Source organism: Cyprinus carpio, chromosome B2, assembly GCF_018340385.1.
Source record: "Cyprinus carpio isolate SPL01 chromosome B2, ASM1834038v1, whole genome shotgun sequence".
Taxonomy (NCBI): Eukaryota; Metazoa; Chordata; class Actinopteri; order Cypriniformes; family Cyprinidae; genus Cyprinus; species Cyprinus carpio.
The window spans coordinates 28,456,225-28,476,474 of NC_056598.1; the positions used below are offsets into that span (position 1 = coordinate 28,456,225).

At 36.4% G+C, this 20,250-nt stretch overlaps 2 protein-coding genes across 4 annotated transcripts in view; both read right to left on the reverse strand.

The window, feature by feature from the left end:
- LOC109108991 (polymeric immunoglobulin receptor-like) overlaps window positions 1–20,250 on the reverse strand; it is an 83,931-nt gene that overhangs the window by 14,377 nt on the left and 49,304 nt on the right. For all 3 annotated transcript variants that reach the window (XM_042719030.1, XM_042719029.1, XM_042719028.1), the window contains exon 4: window positions 13,157–13,474. In XM_042719030.1, the coding sequence (XP_042574964.1) occupies window positions 13,157–13,474 (318 nt within the window). The remainder of the gene's footprint in view (window positions 1–13,156; window positions 13,475–20,250) is intronic.
- Window positions 1,609–17,509, reverse strand: LOC109088297 (polymeric immunoglobulin receptor-like). Its single transcript, XM_042719037.1, has 6 exons — window positions 17,322–17,509; window positions 13,647–13,824; window positions 3,015–3,332; window positions 2,519–2,833; window positions 2,188–2,424; window positions 1,609–1,690 (listed from the first exon to the last, which is right to left on the reverse strand). Exons 2-5 carry the CDS (start codon window positions 13,705–13,707, stop codon window positions 2,363–2,365), a joined length of 756 nt encoding a protein of 251 aa, XP_042574971.1. The 5' UTR covers window positions 13,708–13,824; window positions 17,322–17,509; the 3' UTR covers window positions 1,609–1,690; window positions 2,188–2,362.

The window sequence follows — 20,250 nt, forward strand, 5'->3', positions numbered from 1 at the left end:
ATGTGACAACCCCGGGCTGGACACTGCTTCGTCCATAATGCAAAGTTGATGTATTTCCTCAGTGACCAGCACGGATCAGCTCCAGGTATGACGAAGTGGATATCGTCCTCTTTTGGAAGGCCAAACAAAGTAGTTTCTCTTTCACAGTGAAACACACAGTGTCTATATGACATGGCGGCAGCGGCAACAACAATACTACAACGAGAATAAAAGGTACGCCTTCTTTCTTTGCATGAACATCTGGGCGGCGTTATGCAAATCTTCCCACATAGTGATGTAGATATTTGGGGGCGTGTTAGAACGAGCCGTCTTAGGGGGACGTGGCAGAGTGTTATCTTTTATAAAGAATATCTCTTTGGATTTGAGACTTTAGTCTTTACAACTTTACAGATTTTCTTTATGCACCAAGAGCTTGTAACACTCCAACGAGAAAGGAAAATTTGAAATCACATCATATGACCCCTTTAAGCGAGGTATGAAGAACAGACCCCAGGACACGCCTAAGAAAAATAGAATATAGGGTCACCCTACACCGTAAAAAAAAAAAAAAAAAAAAACAAAAAAAAAAAACATACCTCTCCAACTCAAATTTTTCTATTGACTTGAGTTGGAGAGGTTTTTATTTTTTACAGTGTTAAACAGGTATATTAATGTCTGGTCTACTTACTTGTGGGATTTCATCATTTATAGTGCTGTATAGGATCACAGGATCTTCAGGTTTAGAGTAGATCTGCATTTCATACAATCACACAAAAAACAATAACATAAAGAAACCATGTCCTGGAAATATGTGAGTGGTGTAAAGTATGCAAATAGTGTTGCATTCTTGTCAGAAATATTGTCTGAAATAAGTTCAATAAATTCAACTAGCAGTTTGTTGGTCATAACTTTTCTTTTATATTTCTGACATGACACAGCACACATCAAAGGGTTATTTATGAAACACGCCTTTGTAAAATTAAAATGCCTCTGATAAGCTGCTTCTTTTAATAGATCATTCTTATGATCGCATTGGTTACCATTTTAAATCATTCCGACAAATGAAGCGGATAGAATAAATATAAGCCAAGACTCATTTTCTCAACTACCTGCTCCTTGGTCAGCACTATAAAAATAGCTACGTGAAGGAAGGCTGGACAAAAACACATGCTCTTCTCTTCTCATATTTGACTCTTAATAAATCTCTAGATTGATTAGAATGAAAAGGCTGTGTTATCAAAGGATACAAAGAGTCTTATATACTAAAAATTAAGCGATAAAGCACATAACATAAGGGTTAAAGACACACCTTAAGATAAAAATATGCATTTATAATTATTAAGTCAAATGTGTGTTTTACCCTGGTGCGCCTTTAGCCCCGTTGAACCCTATACTATCATACCAACATTTTTATATCTTCTTCTTATAAAGGACTTACCATGTCAGTGGTTCTGCTGCCGTTTCTTCCTCTGATATGATGTTTATCTTGTTCTTAATTTTAAAAAGTGGAAATGATAATATCTGACATTAACTGCATATAGATAGTATCTGTGCTGTCAAAATAAATGTCAAAATATCAGGGAATGACATAGAAATGCAGTGCAGCTCAAACTGACTGGGTCTCCGTCTCCAGGTGAAAACACCAACCAGAATCAATAACAGCAGAAGTGCTGCTAAAGCTGGAAGAAGCCACACAATCAGGAGTTCATTGCTGTGGGAAATAAGGAAACAATTTAAACTTTTTATATTCAAAGAGCTCCAAAAAGAAACTTAAAAATAAAAAATAAATATTTATTCATATAAACTCTAGGGCTTTTCACACTGTGTAAACCCTGGGTTATCATGTTACAGGCTAAACCTAGCTTTTAGCCAGAGGAGAAGTATTCATATCACATTTGGAAGCATGTTTGGCACCTTTTTTTACCTTAAGTTATAAAATAGACTTGCATAAGCAGTGGTTTCATCATTTAAGAAGAAAAACAAAATATTTAAATGTCGAAATATTTAAAATTTTTAGGATTTTAAATAAGCCAAGATGACTTGATTAGCTGGATCAGATGTGTTTAATTAGGGTTGAATCTATCCATGGTTTACTGACTTATGATTGAATATGTGTGAAAAGCCCTTCTGTTTATGTATTTCATCTTAAAGATTTTAGAATTAGATTAAGCCGTAATTATTTTATTTTAAACAATACACATGAAGTACTTTGGTGGCTTCTCTGTTTCTTTTGTTTCATTATTATGATTCTTGAGAATCGCTGTTTGATTTCTGCAAAGACAAAAAGGAGGAGAAAGGGAAGAATATCGCCATAGCAACAAGGAAATGACTGTTAGTCATGAAATAAACCAGAGAATAATATAGATTAATTCCCCAAAGATGATTATAAAGGAAAGCCATTTACAGAGAAAGGATTAAATACTAACTCTTTGTCACTGACAGTGCCTGCGGACAAAGTAAAAAATAACAAAGTAAGTTTAGTTGTGTTTTATTTCATATGTAGTATCAAAACATTTATGATTTATTGAAAAATTTGTACCTGGTTCTGTCTCCGCTACAGTGATGTGAACAGGACTCAGTGCCTCTCCAGCAGAGCAGAAGTACCAGCCAGAATCAGTCAGTCTCAGTCCAGTCATCAGCACTGTGAAGGATCTTCTCCCATCATCATCACTGACCTGCACTGATGAATTCTGGGATGTGTCAGTCCTCCCCACTGTGTAACAGCTCTGATCTTTATATCTGCACCACTGTTTGGATTTATTCTTATATCCAGAACTGTAGAGACACTGAACACTGATATCACCACCTTCATGTCCAGATACACTGCTGCTGTTCACCACAAACACATCAGGAGCTGAACACACACACACACACACACACACACACACACACAGACAGACACACACACTCACACACACACACACACACACACCAGTCATTTGAGATTATAAAATACTTGAGGAATAAGAGAGAGAGTTTAAAATTAAGAGAACTGAACATTAGAATGAGATTAAAACAATTACAAAATGTCTTACCAGATTGAATCTTGAGATAAGGCTCATATATTATTTTTGTCGGTGGTTGTTCTCCAGTCTCCACAATACAATAATAATTTCCATTGTGTTTGTTCTGCAGGTTTCTCATAGTCACAGTAAAGAAACTCTGATCAGGATGATCAATTACTGACAGATTCTGCTCTGTTGTGTTTGTGTATGTATTAGATTTATCAATCTCTGAGAACCAGTATTTCTTCTGCTGTGTGTATTTCTTGTCGTAATAACATGGGATGGTGACAGATCCTCCGGTATAAATAGTTAATGTATGGTTTGACCAACCGTCGTAGCATTCAACACCTAAACAAACAAACCATTATGTCCAACAATAAGTCACTTCTAATTTTTTCTTCACATAAAACACATTAAAAACAACCTGTACAGCTGAGCATAAAATCTGTCATTGTAAAATGCTAAACAGGTTCTATTAGAAATGAACACATCAATACATGTACTGTACTCTCACCTAAAATAAGCCAAAACCAGATTGAAATGTAGAATGTGTTTGTCTTCGCATATGCAGTCATTGTGTTTCTCTTCCTGTATCTTGAGTTGTTCTGTTCTTGAGTATCTTGACTTCCCTTTTCCCCTTATATAAAACTTTTCAAATGGATAAATGCTGTCACTAGGGCGGAACCTTTCAAAAAGTACTTATATATAGCATTTAGTACTAAGATGCATTCTTTAGGAGTATATAGAATACAAATAGGTAACTTTTGAAAGTTTAGCCTATTGTCCCAGGAACAGCTTTTGAAGCTTGAACAACTCAAAACTTTTTATTAAGAATTTAAAAAATCTGCCATTTGGATGAAAAGACTGACATGTAAAGAAAAAAATAGCCTAGTCATTTAGCAAACAGGTGCATAAGAATTAGAATAAGTATAAAGCAAATACAGAGTGTAAATTTTATTATCAACACTTTTATAATTGTCTGATCCTTAAGGTCGATGTGGAGAAAACTCCTCTAGTTCTGTGAAAAACAGAAACGCTCCACATGTGATCTGAAAAATAAAATACAAGTGCGTACCATCAACAGACAAATATGAGAATCATCATGTACATTTTGGATGTGTGGGAACCCAAATATTAATATTTGCAAATTTTGTAGTCATATTGCACAAAGACTTTAAATGCTTTATTGCTGCAAAATATATTTCTTAGATGTTATTTACGATCTAAATATTTAAATTACTGATGTGTCCTCCACAGTCCTTGTTTGTATGGTCACAATTTCTGTCAAAAGAACAATGTGTCCTCCACAGTCCTTGTTTGTATGGTCACAATTTCATAATATTAATTATTGATTGATGTTCACCAAAATTTTGCCTTGATACACAAAAAAAAAAACAAGAACCTGCAGATCTCCCACAGTGCAGGAGAACCTTCCAGAATCTCTCACAAAAGTCTTAGTCCACTCATCAGCACAGTGAAGGGGGCCTCTTAAGTTTATGCAAAACAAGTGAAGGCCAGAGTCTGGAACCTAAGTTTGGATTTTTGATTTTCACTTCAACATAAAAGTAACCTTGGCTGCAGACTTCCATTGTCCATTTGTCTGTAGCTTTTGATCTCAAGGGCTGTGATTAACTAGGGCTACTCCAAAATATACCCTTCGGAAGAGAGGGTTTTGAGCAGAGCTTATGCATTTATTGAAATACATAAATACCAGGGGATTGTACATGGTTGGGCAAGTTACTCTGACAGTTACATCAAATACTGATGTCTTCATGCTCTTTTTTAAAAAGTTCCTACAATGCACACTTTATTTCAAAATTTAGTTGCATTACCCTCCCGCTTACATTTTTCTCTCCAAAATTTATGACAATCCCAGCATGAACTCACAGTATATGTGATATTGTTGTAAAGGATCCTCTTACAGTTTACTGTTACATTTAACTAAACAATGTGGGGGCTGAGTGCACCGGCAAGGAATGGCAGTAATGCCTTTTGATTGGGGATTTCAACAACCAAGGGAAGAGAGGGGTGGGGTCATTGCAAGCTCAAAATTTGCTGGTTTAAAAAAAAAATACAAAAGTGAAAGTTTGAAGGAAAATACAACAAATACCGTTTGGCTGAAGATGGTAATCAAATTACTGCTTACTGATTACTCCTTTCCGAAGTACATCACATTACTGTTATGATTACTTTATTTCAAAAGTAATTAGTTACATTACCCGTTACGCTTTTTTCTTCTGCCATTTTTGAAATCCCAGCATGCACGCGCCCGGAGCATTGGGGGTTAAAGCCTTGCTCACAGGCACCTAAGTCTGTTGGTTTTAACTAAAGCAAGTGGCTGCTGTACATGGTTTGGCATGACCCAATTCCAGCCGGCCCTGAGACTATAATCTCAAAACCCATCTCATTGGGAGTGCAACTCTCTAAAAGACATCTCAGTTCATTGCAATCTCACATGCATAATGAATCTTTCATAATGTCTACAATTCGTGTGTTATAATGAGAGGATTCGTGAGCATGCAAATGTCAACACTGCATTGCTCAACGCTGCAAACACTGTTGCGTCGGGTCTTGCGGGAGTAGGTCTCTAATCCACTGGCACTTGACTCAACAGTGCGTGTGCTGCATCCTTTTTACCATCTCTAGATTATAAAACACTGCATTCTGTCATCAATGTAACGTTGCAATAACGTATAGAGACTTCGGCTTGTAACTATACTCTAATTACTATTTTGAAAATTAGAACGTGTTAAAAACTCCATTACTAAAAAAGTAATTAAATTACAGTAATGCGTTACTAAGTATTGCGCTACTGCCCAACACTGGCTCTGAAAATAGTTGTTTTTGAGAGGGGAAAAAAGGTGTTTTTTACACTACCATTGAGAAATTTAAACAAACTATGTTACAGACTTTTCATTTAGACCCCAAAGAATCATATCAACTTGTGGAAAATGGGCATCCGATGACCCCTTTAAAAGAGTCTCTGCAGTATGATGCGTCTGTATGCAAGTTTCATACAGATTACCAAATCTGAGAATTTGTTTTCCATTTGAACTGGTTTATTTGAAAGTAGACATTTCACTCTCTATAGATATATTTTTAAAGGGTTACTCCACCCGAAAATGAAAATTTTGTCATTAATCACTTACCCCCGAAAGGTTTGTTCATCTTTGGAACACAATTTAAGATATTTTGGATGAAAACCGAGAGGCTTGTGACGGTCCCATAGACTGTCAAGTAACTTACACTGTCAAGGTCCAGAAAAGCATGAAAGACATCGTCAGAATAGTCCATCTAGCATCAGTGGTTCAACCGTAACGTTATGAAGCGACGAGAATACTTTTTGTAGGTGAAGAAAACAAAAATAATGACATTATTAAACAATTTGTCTCCTCTGTGTCTCTCCGCATCATCGTAGTGCCATTTTGGAGATTATCTGCTGAGCGCAATCAGTTTACGCTCTTCTGTCTCAGCCGCGCCACAAGGATATGTTTTCTGTGTGTATTTACACTTTGATTTGAATGAAAACAGTGCAGCAAGGCAGACACAGAAGAACGTACTCTGCCCCCGTTCAGCAGATATTCTCCAAGATGACGCTACAGAGGAGTCAAATTGTACTTTAATAGCGCACATTTCTCTAGGTTAACATTAGATTGAGCGGCCATGTAAAGTTGCTAATTCTTACATATTTCAGATGATGAGCCATATTTGTGATGGTTGAAAGATAGGTGAGCGTTTGGATGTCCTGCCCGATGTACTGTATTACCATAGACTAGCTGTTAACGATCTCCGTGACTTCGCCAATGCGGATTTTTTTTTTTTTTTTTTTCTGCAACTAAGTGACTAATTAATTTTTGGTTTGTTGACCAAGCCTCATCTGGTCAACAAACAATTAGTCTACTATAAGGGGGCAGCCCTAAAATACACAAATAAAAACAGCTGCCACATTTGAACTACTGTAGTTAGAGCAAAGAAGTTTATAAAAACAAATATAAAACCTTGTTTTGAGGGTAGAATGTATTTTCTTTGTCCTACCTAGGGTATGAAGTAAAACACCAAAGAGCATCAAAATAATAAGACATGTGAGGGTCAGTTAAAGTTAGAGCCTGAAATTAACTTTTCACTTCCTGATGCAGGAAAAGCAGATAAACCATTTCTATTTCTGTACTGATGTTAAAAACTGAAGACAGCAGAGATGTCACTGTCATTTGTTGCACTGTGCTCGTCTTGTTTTTGCTTGGTTCTTGTTTCATGTGTTTCCCCTCATTTGTCTTTGTCAACCTGCAGTAAAACTCTAGAAACACCACTTTCTAGATATAAGGTGTCATAAAAATGTACAAAACAAACAGCCTTTAAAATCATTGACTTAACTTTTCATTAAAATGTCCTGAAAAGGGATATTTTACATACACCGATAAGCATTAAAACATTAACATTAAAACCATCTGACTAATATAGTGTAGGTCACTCTGCTCAATCAGATTGAGATCAGGCTAATTTGGAGGCCAAGGCAACACCTTGAACTCTTCATCATGTTCTTCAAACCATTCCTGAACAATTTTGCAGTGTGGCAGGGCACAACATCCTGTTTTAAGAGGCCACAGCCATCAGGGCCAGATAACATCTTTATTTCCAGAACATGATGCATGATGGGATACACTAAGTCTCAAATAGTGCTCTGGAGTGTGAAGTAACGGTGGGTTCCAAATGGGATATATCACTCTCCAAAGGGCACTTCGGAGTCAAAATAATCATGGCCACCATATCACTGGGCACTTCAAAGGGCCCTTTCGGAATGTAGGATTTCGAAGGGTATGACTGATGGACACTTCCTTGTTGGATTTGTTTGGCAGTGGCAGCTGGTCAGTAGGGGCACTGGGGCGCCACCCCATCAAGTTAGCCAGGGAAGTGTTGTTGTTAAATATGTTTGGTGTAAGTTGGATGTATATTGCAAAACAATCACAAAATTGCATTATTTAGTCATACTATTCGACTGGTAGTCATGTAAGCACCTTTAAAAAAAAATCTAAATGGCTTTTCATTTCTACTGCACTCCAGACCCTCCCATTTTTTATCTTAGTGAATCAATATTGTTTTTATATATGTCACCAAAGCATTGGCAACGACACAGAAAGTAACTAAACAATGAAGTTTAACTTGAGGTGATCTTTGTTACCTAAAGTTAAATAAAGCTGGGTTTGAGGGTGGAATGTATTTCTGTCTTGCCTGCAGCAAAAACTAAAACACCAGTGAGAATAAGAGAACACCCTTTCGTGGTCAGCTTATATTCAACAGTGTCTTGTGGCTGCATTGCTTCCTGTAGCGTGCTAAGAAAAAAAAGTGTGACAAAGTGCCAGTGGTAGAAAGAGTACTGAAATTTTGTACTTAAGTACAAGTACTGTTATATTGCTGAAATACTATTCAATTACAAGTAAAAGTACTGGTGCCAAAACAGACCTTAAATAAAAGTACAAAGTACTCCTTTCAAAAACTACTCAGAGTACTAGTTACTTTTTAGCTGGCTATATTTAATGAATTACCAAAAATATTCATTCATATAAAAGATCTATGTGGATAATAGCTAAAACCCACTTTTATCTATTGACAAAGTACGTGAATTAGTGGTCATGATACAGGAATTTATAACTTTAATACTTTGAAATATATATCAGTATTAAAGTACCCATGAACCGGAAGTTGCAACTGACTTCAGTGTTGTGATATATTTCCAAGTGAAACAGAATATTGAATTATTTTAATATTTGAAATATTTTATTGTGGTGCACCTTCACTCCACCTCCTGCTCATAGCAGATTCACGGTTGGATAGGTGTGGTTAAGAATATCTGCTTGTTACATCTGACATCATGCTTCACTGCTTCTGGGTCCTTACGCTCTGCCAGATGCCCCAGGAAAACACCAAACTGTGCTAATATACACCCACAATGTTATGTTATACTGAAAAATTATAACCCTAACATTCATCTCCATACTGGAATCCCAGGCCAGACAGTGATTCAGTATTAGCGTCTTAGACACTGTGAGCACGGAGACTGTAGTGTGTACAGCAAATGTTTAAATGCTTAGCTTAAATATGTAATATTAATTAAATAGTGCTCATAAATGAATGTTGAGATACAATTCTCAAGTGAAATGAGTAGAGGCTTGGACCCGGAAACAGCAGTGCTTACGTCACGACTTAAGAGGATTCTCCCAAAGCCATCAAACTGACGTCATCAGTGTGAGAATGCCATTCTAAAGCTGACACAAATTTTCAGTTTTTGATTGAAGATTATGAAGGCCTACAATTTTTTTTTTTTTTTCTCAGTGTATTGACTTACATGGTTTAATTGTTAACCACAAGACTAGTAATGTGCACTTAAAAAGTAAGTAGGGTCTTTTTTTATGACGACTTTAATCATTTTCAATACCATTAGAAAAACTACACTGTATACCATATAGATATTTGAAAAATCTAAAAAAAAAAAAAAAAAAAAAAAAAAAAAAAAAAAAATTTCCAACCATTTTTTTCAAGGCAATCATTATTTCAGGTTTTAAATTGTTTAATCCGGGTCTTCTAAAAAGACACGTTTGCTTTATATGATAAACAGAAATAGGCTTTTATTTACATACATATAAACATTGATCAATTACCATTACAAAAATCTCAATATTAAACATTTGCTCATTCTGTGAATTTGTCTTTAAAATAGGTAACTTTGTTGCAAAAGCTTACAAGCAAGCATGATTTAAAATTTGATTTCAAACTGAATTGAATTTACAAAAAAAAAAAAAGACAAGCACACATAAAAAAATAAACAAATTACCTCAGTTCAGTTGAGGTATTCGAAATATGACAACATTGAATTTTTATAGGCATTGTTTTAAGAGCCATATATGTTGTTTATTTAGATAAATGGCACATCAGATGACTGTACAATGTAGTGATGCAGACTAGGATATTTATATTTACAAATCATACAAATATCCCATTCCAAAACATTTCTAGCATACTTACATTGTAAAGAAATTAAAGTTACATCATTGATTGTTGAAAGACTTTCTGGTGCATTTTACTTAACAGCCAATTAAATTTCCAGTAGCATTTTCATTGGTCAGGCGTGGATCTATTCTGAATGGTTGATAACTTTTGACAAAGTTTAATCCAGGAGGAAAGAGAAATAATTTCTACTTTAAAAGCACGGAGAGATTGCATACAGTCTGCAATCATGCGTGGACATTTTAGACTCTGTAATTGACAGGAGGTGGATGCGTGTCAAAATCACTGTCGGAGGAAAGAGAGACGCAGCTTGTAACGGTGTATATTCACTAGATACTGTGGAAAATGTGTAATGGAACCGTGTCAGGTAAGGTCAAAATAAAATATTTGCTAAACAATTCACAACCAATATGCATTGTGAAAATGAAAATCAAAAGGAAAATGTAAACTGTATGCGTTGTTTAAGTGTTTGTGTATTTGTTAATTTTGTGTAACCACCCCCCCCCCCAAAAAAAAAGGGAGGGGGGGGGGGGGGGGGTTGTTTAAATAAGCCAAAAATCTTCCAAAAAAAAAAAAAAAATATATATATATATATAAAATTGGAAATTTGTCTCACTGTTGCTGTTGTTGTGGAGCCACAGTGCTGTATATTGTTCCACCTGCTGGAGGCTTCTGGAAGAGTGAGATCATTTCAAATTTACTGCCAGCAGTACCATAAACATGATATAAAATGCCAATATTTCTGTAAAACCTACTGCTTCACTCCCAGGAACATGATCAATAGTACTGTAGGTGGTCATGTCCTTGTTGGCATCCTGTGGAGAAAGAGATTGCAAATATGCAGGATACATCATGTCTGATATTTCATTATATCAGTGCATGTCTGGTCTACTTACATTTGGGTCTTCATCATTTATAGTGCTGTATATCACAGGGTCTTCAGGTTTAGAGTAGATCTGAATTTCACACACAAAACAATACAGAAAAAAATATATAAAGAAATTAAAATATGACTCATTTAATAAAAGTTCATTTAATACAGGCTCCATGGGTTCTATGAGAAGGAGAAAAAATAATGGTTTTGATGATGACACCTCTCTAGCTGGATCTTAGCATTTTCTAATCTCTGTGTTAAGAGGGAGACAAATTGAGTGTTATATATTTCTCAGTTGCTTTGGCTTGATTCTTGAATATGATTTATTTTCACAATACTGAAAAATCTCTGCACACATTTTGGCACATGTACAAAAGAGCAAATACTTACTACATTTTGCAGAATAACTAAATAAGCTTGTTTGATTCTCAGTGATACTGTTATACTCTTCATAACCTTTAAACATTCTTTCATAGTGTGACCCATCACATGCAAACTGATCCATTCAGTTATCAAAATATGTCACACACACGTAAATTCCATATCTATGACATGGAATGTGTATTATGTCTGCTAAAAATTATGACAGTGACCTGCCATAATAATGAAACAGGAATCTTACCAAATCAAATAAGTTTGGAAACATGAGTACTATGGAGCATCCTTGAATGTCACTATGCAATTTTCTCTTCACTACATGTGAATTTATATGAAAGAAATGTGTAAAAATGGACATGCAAATGTTAATTTTCTGTTCACATGTAAAACAGGGATAAATCTACTGTACAGTGGCAAGTGATGACTTCTTTAGCTGGGTATAGCTATTCCAACAGTCCTACTTTTAAATCAACACCTGCCATGGTGTGTTTCCTATTTGCATCTGTGATAATTTAGATAGCAAAACTGACATTTTTGTATACTATAATAAGCATTCAGTGTCAGTAAAAAAGTACACTAAAAATAAAATGGGGAAAACCTGACACAATAAGGATTTGAAGCATGAATTACAGTAAATGTTTTGAGGACATAGAACTCTGAAGTCCCATAAAACAGAAAATCTGATATTACACTTACATTTTATGTTAGAGATGTTAGAAACGGTTCTGAAAAATGAGCCTAATGAATTGAACATTTGTCATACAAACATCTTCTTAACCAAAAGTCTCATAAATTAAAGGACTTACTGTGTCGTTGTTTCTGCTGCCGTTTCTCTCTCTGATTTGCTGTTCATCTTGCTCTCATTTAAAAAAAGGTGAAACAATAATATATGACATTAACAGAATTGTTGAATGCTGTTGAAATAAATTATAAAATGGCATGAAATTAAATTAATTTTCAAATAAATAAAAACGGAGGTCAAACTGACTGGGTCTCCGTCTCCATCTCCAGATGAAAACACCGATCAGAATCAATAACAGCAGAAGCGCAGCTGAAACTGGAAGCCACACAGTCAGGAGTTTATTATATCTGTGGTAAGAATAAATAAAAGAAGAAGCGCAGCTGAAACTGGATATCTAAAATAAACGTTCACTCTGTTAATGTATTATTTAATGAATGTATTTCAGCCTAATAATTGTAGAATTATTTTAATATTTATTTTATTTTAATCAATACAGATGTAGTACTTCTGTGGTTTGTCAATGACTTTAGTTGTATTATTATTCTTGTCATGTCCTGGTTCACTTCTGCAAAGATAAAAACACAGAGAAGCAAAATCACAAAGGCAATGAGGAAATGATTGTTAGAGTGAAAGGCAAACGAAGTTGAGGAAATTGAGTGCATGACAACAAAATGCAGACAAATACAGAATAATTCAGAGAGGAGAGATGTTAGTGAGAAATGTTGAATACTGACGTGTCTTTCTCTTTGTTTGTTTCTTCCTCGGTTACAGTGATGTGAACAGGATTCAGTGCCTCTCCAGCAGAGCACCAGTACCAGCCAGAATCATTCAGTCTCAGTCCAGTCATCAGCACAGTGAAGGATCCGCTCCCATCATCATCACTGATCTGCACTGATGAATTCTGGGATGTGTCAGTCCTCCCCACTGTGTAACAGCTCTGATCTTTATATCTGCATCACTGTTTGAGTTTATTCTGATAATCAGGACTGTAGAAACACTCAACTCTGATATCACCACCTTCATGTCCAGATACACTGCTGTTCACCACAGACACATCAGGAGCTAAACACACACACACACACACACACACAGTCCATTTATTTGTGATTATAAAATACATGTGTAAGGACAGAGAATTTGACATTAGAATTTGATTAAAACAGTTGCAAAATGTCTTACCAGACTGAATCTTGAGATAAGTCTCATACATTGTTTTTGTCGATGGTTGTTCTCCAGTCTCCAAAGCACAATAATACTTTCCATTGTGTTTGTTCTGCAGGTTTCTCATAGTCACAGTAAAGAGACTCTGATCAGGATGATCAATTACTGACAGATTCTGCTCTGTTGTGTTTGTGTATGTATTAGATTTATCAATCTCTGAGAACCAGTATTTCTTCTGCTGTGTGTATTTCTTGTCATAATAACATGGGATGGTGACAGATCCTCCAGTCTGAACAGTTAATACATTGTTTGACCAATCATCGTAGCTTTCAACACCTAAACAAACAACAGGCCAACCATTATTACGTCCAGAATTAACAATTCACTTCTTAATTTGTTTAGTCTTCACATAAACACAATAAAAGCAACACAAACAGCTTAGCATAAAATGTGGCATTATAAACATGATCCATTAAAAAACAAACACAGCACAACATTAAATACTCACCTAAAATGAGCCAAAACCCGATTGAAATGTAGAATATTTTTGTCTTTGCGTATGCGGCCATTGTGTAAGTTTCTCTTCCTGTATCTTGAGTTGTTTGACTGTGTTTGTAGCAACTGCTGCACTTCCCTTTTTCACCCTCTTATACAGTAGCACTTAAACATCTTGAGGAACCTAAGAGCTGAGAACAGACTCTAGATCAGGGTAGGGTGACCACCCTTCCCGCCTCCCGCGAAGCGCGTACGCGCACAGCGTTTGAAGCCCAATTCATGAGACCGTGCAAGGGCGTAGATTTGGTTTGAACATTGGGAGGGTTGAACGTTGTATGCTGCCTGTTATTTTTTTCAATTTTTTTATGTGTATTGTTATTGGATAATTTATTTCTTTCTATCTATCTATCTATCTATCTATCTATCTATCTATCTACAGAAGGTCGCAGGTTTGAGTCTCAGTGCTGGCAGGAGTTGTAGATGGGTGGGGAGTGAATGAACAGCACTCTCTTCCACCATCAATACCCATGGCTGAAGTGCCCTTGAGAAAGGCACTGAACCCCCAGTTGCTCCCCGGGCGCTGGATATAGCTGCCCACTGCTCTGAGTGTGTGTTCACGGTGTGTTCACTTCTCACTGCTGTGTGTGTGCACTTGGATGGGTTAAATGCAGAGCACCAATTTCGAGTATGGGTTACCATACTTGGCAAATGTCACGACTTTCACTTTTATCTATCTATCTATCTATCTATCTATCTATCTATCTATCTATCTATCTATCTATATGCTTTAACTGATTACAAATTCAGCATATACAAATATGAAAGAGACAACATTTAGACATTTATTTTAAGATTTTTACATTCCACCTTAATACATTTTAATTTTTTTTTTTTAAAGGGAAACACATCGGCTCTTGAACAACTGTCTATACTGTTTCCTATTTTATTTTATTGATTGAATGGCATCTTCTTCACCTGATCACCTGCTCCTGCTCTCCCTCTGCTGACTTTTCTACCCTGCTGCTATATTTACCTCGAATCTGTTATAAAAACATGTTAAGAGATTATACACCTCATAACGTTATGAAATTTGTGTATAATCATCATTCATAAAATTCTAACATAGTAGAGATTATCAAAAGAAAGAAATTAAGTATTGAAACCGCCAGAAGCCGGCAGTTTCACTGTTTTAATGAGTTAGCCACTTAAATCGTTCATTCATCCAATTCGTTCAAAAGTCAGATTAATTTAGGAAGAAAACAAACACCGATGTGAATACTTTTGTCATTGATAATTACAGACACTATTGAAAAATAAACTAGCAAACTGACAGCTGCTTTGGTAACTTGTTATGCTGATAGTTATAGCTAAATACATTGCAATGGATTAGCTAGCTAAAATATATGTGGTGTGTACTTAGCTATTACACAATATTCTCATACCTCATTCTCAGTACATGCTTTAATTAATTTTTTTTTTTTTTTTTTTTGCATCCCTCTCTGACCAGCAGTTAAATATGCAGCGCTTCTCTTCATTTTTGGCGCTAACGTTACCCGCGTGCTCTCCCATTCAAACACCACTCGCTTTGTTTTGGTGAAAGTGCGACTCATTGGTTGGGCGTTACCAATCGGTTAAATGGAGGGGGAGTATTTTTTGTCTGATTCATTATGACAAACTCATATTTGATTAGGAACAAAATTATTGTTACAAAATAAATGAAAACTCTACAAATTTTTCATTTGATCTACTGTGATTTTCATGTTGAAATATTGGGGGGGTTGTAACTGATGGATTTGAATATTGGGGGGGGTTACACCCCCCCCCCCCCCATAAACTAGGCCCCTGCTGGGAAGGAACATACAGGTCCTTCTCAAAAAATTAGCATATTGTGATAAAACTTCATTATTTTCCATACTGTAATGATAAAAATTAAACTTTCATATATTTTAGGATTCATTGCACACCAACTGAAATATTTCAGGTCTTTTATTGTTTTAATACTGATGATTTTGGCATACAGCTCATGAAAACCCAAAATTCCTATCTCAAAAAATTAGCATATCATGAAAAGGTTCTCTAAACAAGCTATTAACCTAATCATCTGAATCAACTAATTAACTCTAAACACCTGCAAAAGATTCCTGAGGCTTTTAAAAACTCCCAGCCTGGTTCATTACTCAAAACCGCAATCATGGGTAAGACTGCCGACCTGACTGCTGTCCAGAAGGCCATCATTGACACCCTCAAGCGAGAGGGTAAGACACAGAAAGAAATTTCTGAACGAATAGGCTGTTCCCAGAATGCTGTATCAAGGCACCTCAGTGGGAAGTCTGTGGGAAGGAAAAAGTGTGGCAAAAAAACGCTGCACAACGAGAAGAGGTGACCGGACCCTGAGGAAGATTGTGGAGAAGGACCGATTCCAGACCCTGGGGGACCTGAGGAAGCAGTGGGCTGAGTCTGGAGTAGAAACATCCAGAGCCACTGTGCACAGGCGTGTGCTTTTGAACCAGAAACAGCGGCAGAAGCGCCTGACCTGGGCTACAGAGAAGCAGCACTGGACTGTTGCTCAGTGGTCCAAAGTACTTTTTTTCGGATGAAAGCAAATTTTGCATGTCATTCGGAAATCAAGGTGCCAGAGTCTGGAGGAAGACTGGGGAGAAGGAAATGCCAAAATGCCTGAAGTCCAGTGTCAAGTACCCACAGTCAGTGATGGTCTGGGGTGCCATGTCAGCTGCTGGTGTTGGTCCACTGTGTTTTATCAAGGGCAGGGTCAATGCAGCTAGCTATCAGGAGATTTTGGAGCACTTCATGCTTCCATCTGCTGAAAAGCTTTATGGAGATGAAGATTTAGTTTTTCAGCACGACCTGGCACCTGCTCACAGTGCCAAAACCACTGGTAAATGGTTTACTGACCATGGTATTACTGTGCTCAATTGGCCTGCCAACTCTCTTGACCTGAACCCCATAGAGAATCTGTGGGATATTGTGAAGAGAATGTTGAGAGACGCAAGACCCAACACTCTGGATGAGCTTAAGGCCGCTATCGAAGCATCCTGGGCCTCCATAACACCTCAGCAGTGCCACAGGCTGATTGCCTCCATGCCACGCCGCATTGAAGCAGTCATTTCTGCAAAAGGATTCCCGACCAAGTATTGAGTGCATAACTGAACATAATTATTTGAAGGTTGACTTCAAAACACTTTTCTTTTATTGGTCGGATGAAATATGCTAATTTTTTGAGATAGGAATTTTGGGTTTTCATGAGCTGTATGCCAAAATCATCAGTATTAAAACAATAAAAGACCTGAAATATTTCAGTTGGTGTGCAATGAATCTAAAATATATGAAAGTTTAATTTTTATCATTACATTATGGAAAATAATGAACTTTTATCACAATATGCTAATTTTTTGAGAAGGACCTGTATAGATGCGGGCTTTCTAAACTCTGCACTTCCAAACTTCTTTCATTTATATCACACTTTTATTTACATTTATGTTTAACCGGTAGAGGGATCTGGGGGTGGGCGTGGGGTAACAATACTACATTTTAACACCCACTATCACTGAGATGATATGTGATCATTTGACTTTTTGAGAAACTATATTTCTCAATTACATTAATTTTAATTGCATTAGTATCAGTTATACTAACACTGTTTTTGACATATAAAAATTATTTTACATACCCAACATTTTTCATCTGCAGCCTGTCAGAAGTCTTGTTGCTTCTGAATTCAAATGGACATCTGTTTTATCTGTACAGCATGTTGTTAGCTATGTTAAAGCCACTCTATGAAACTTTGTCATGTGAGCAAGAGCCATTAGCAATGAACCCTTAAATGAAATGACACTTTGAATCAACCAAACCAGTTGCTCTGCAAAATGATCCACTGTTTCGATTGAATCGTAAAAACAAGTTGTTGTGAAGAATGATACTATGTTTCGGTCCAGTTGTTATGTTAATGATTTTTGACCAACCAGTTGATATGTTACTGAAAATGTTATCTATTAATTGACTAAACAGGCCAATAAGAGATTATTAATTACTACTCTTACGGTCATGGCCGTGCAAAAAACAGGAAGTGTGCAAGACTGTCCTAGGTCTGAAAAACGCCAAAGCTCAGTATACCCTTAATGCACAGAAGCTAAGCGTATCCCATCATGCACCACGTTCAGGAACTAATGTGCCTGAAAAATCTTAAAATATTGAGGAAAAAAATTCCACTGTAGGTTAAATTCAACATCACACATAATTTGGTAGTAAAGCAAAGTATTGCATATTTTACTTTGTGCAAGATGAGAATGTATTTTTTTGTACAACTTTTGCAACTGCTTTTTGTCACATAATTAGAAGCAGCACAATTTTATTGTTAAACTGCAAAGTACTGCTGTGCTAGAGTAAATTAATTATTACAAGGTAAATCAAGATTTTTCTACCTGAGAAAGAAGTTGAACTAAACAACTAAATAAAACATGACAAATCGTGACACAAGACAGACATCACACACAATGTACTGATCCCTCATGAACAAATATTACACCTGATATTTGCATAGGTGCATACTAGTGTACCATTAGGACATCCTTCATGAATAAACATGATGTCTGATGTTTGGATATGATACGGACAGTATATATCAATATACCATTGAGTCACACATGCAAATAGTTTCAAATGCAGCAGTTTTTTTGGCTGCTCTGTGTGTTGTCACGTTAACACAGACAAACAGTGCGTGTTCACATGCAAATTTCTTGCGTTCTGTTTAATAACAATTTCTGTCAAACACAGGAAAAGAACAAGCTCATTAGGTCTTGTGTTGTTATCTAGAAGCAAAGCCTTTATAATATTGATTATTGATTGAGTTTTACCAGGTTTTTCCTTGATTACAGCAAGTTGAACAGGAACCTGCAGATCTCCTGTAGAGCACCAGTACCAGCCAGAATCAGTCTCAGTTCAGTCATCAGCACAGTGAAGGATCTTCCCCCATCATCATCATCACTGATCTGCACTGATGAATTCTGGGATGTGTCAGTCCTCCCCACTGTGTAACAGCTCTGATCTTTATATCTGCTCTGTTTGAGTTTATTCTGATATCCAGAACTGTAGAGACACTGAACACTGATATCACCACCTTCATGTCCAGATACACTGCTGTTCACCACAGACACACCAGGAGCTGAACAGCAAAAACTAGCTGTTTTTTTTTTTTTTTTTTTACTTTGAGTAAATATTCTGTTAGATATAAACTGGCATCTACTGAATGATAAAAACACATATCAATAAATAATACTTAATAATAATAATTACAACAACAACACCAACAATAATGATAATAATGCATCACAAAAACATTATTTACCTTTATAAACGACTACATACAAATGCTTTTCTGTCATCTGGGTTTGCATGAGTGCCGATCTCCACAGCACACCAGTAATATCCAGAGTCTGATGACGCTTGATTGTTGAGTTTCACAGTAAAAATATTGTTGCCTGTAGCATTTGCACAGGCTGTAATTTGGTAAGAATGCCAAAAATACCCTTTACACTTTTTTGAGTTTGAGTTTTTGAGTATACTGAGTTACTTACTTACTTAACTTTATTGTCCTTAAAAGGCAATTCTTTATGTAGACAGCAGTACACATGCACTTACCACTGTCTTACTACTTACCACTGTCATACAGACAGGATTGTAATGCTTCCTCCTTCTCTCACAGTTACATGGTCGAATGTCTTCATACTCAAAGTTCCTGTAAGCAACACACACACACAGGCACACACACACACAAACACACTGGTAGTACACTGAAGCGTACACTGGTAGTATATCTGAGAGACAACAGATTTCACAGTAAATGATCTAATTTTCAGCAGTAAGTAAAAAAGTGTTTTAAAGCTTTGTGTGTTCGGGCCTGTACATAGGGAGTATGCGTTATTTTTATGGAGTGAGTATAGAAGTGTTTTAAATTTTTTTGTGTTTGGGTTTGTAGTTAGGGAGTATGCCAATTTGTGCTCAGACTCTGATTTCTGTGGTATAACACAATTTAAGGCAGAATTTTCACAGCCAACCAGTTCTCACTGCAGGCCTGATTTTACAGAGGTGCTATAGAGAAAGCATCCTCAGTTGAAGCTGTAATGATAACAGTGGCGAAACAGATTTGGCAAATGAGCATTGCGCCTTTGTGTTTGCACTTTTTGTGTTTGTCCAGTGTTGATTTCTGCAGAATTCTCTTATTATAACAAACAAAGGGTAAACACAATGTAAATAACAGATTTATTGCATAGAGGTTAATTGATTTTAATGGAACTTCGTGAGATTGCGATAAGATAGGATTAGTGACAGCCTGTTATCATAAAAGGAACACTCTTTACGCCACAGTAATGGATGGGACAAAAATATAGATCAAAATGGATTTGCATTGAGATTAGAATACCCTCTGTATTTTCAGAAGCACCCTCACCCTCATGTTATCAATACAGTATGCATGTCCTTACTACCTTTCTGGGCCTTGAACATGTCAGTTGCATTGCTGTTTATGCAGGGTCAGAAAGCTCTCAAATTTCATCATAATATCTTAATTTGTGTTCTGAAGTTTAACAAAGGTCTTATGGGTT

Coding starts and splice junctions, on each gene's coding strand:
- LOC109088297 (XM_042719037.1), bottom strand. CDS start 13,707: ATGGCCGCATACGCAAAGACAAAAATATTCTACATTTCAATCGGGTTT. Junction 2,834..3,014: donor TTATCTCAAGATTCAATCTG/GTAAGACATTTT, acceptor GTGTGTGTTCAG/CTCCTGATGTGTTTGTGGTG. Junction 2,425..2,518: donor TGTAGCGGAGACAGAACCAG/GTACAAATTTTT, acceptor CTTTGTCCGCAG/GCACTGTCAGTGACAAAGAG.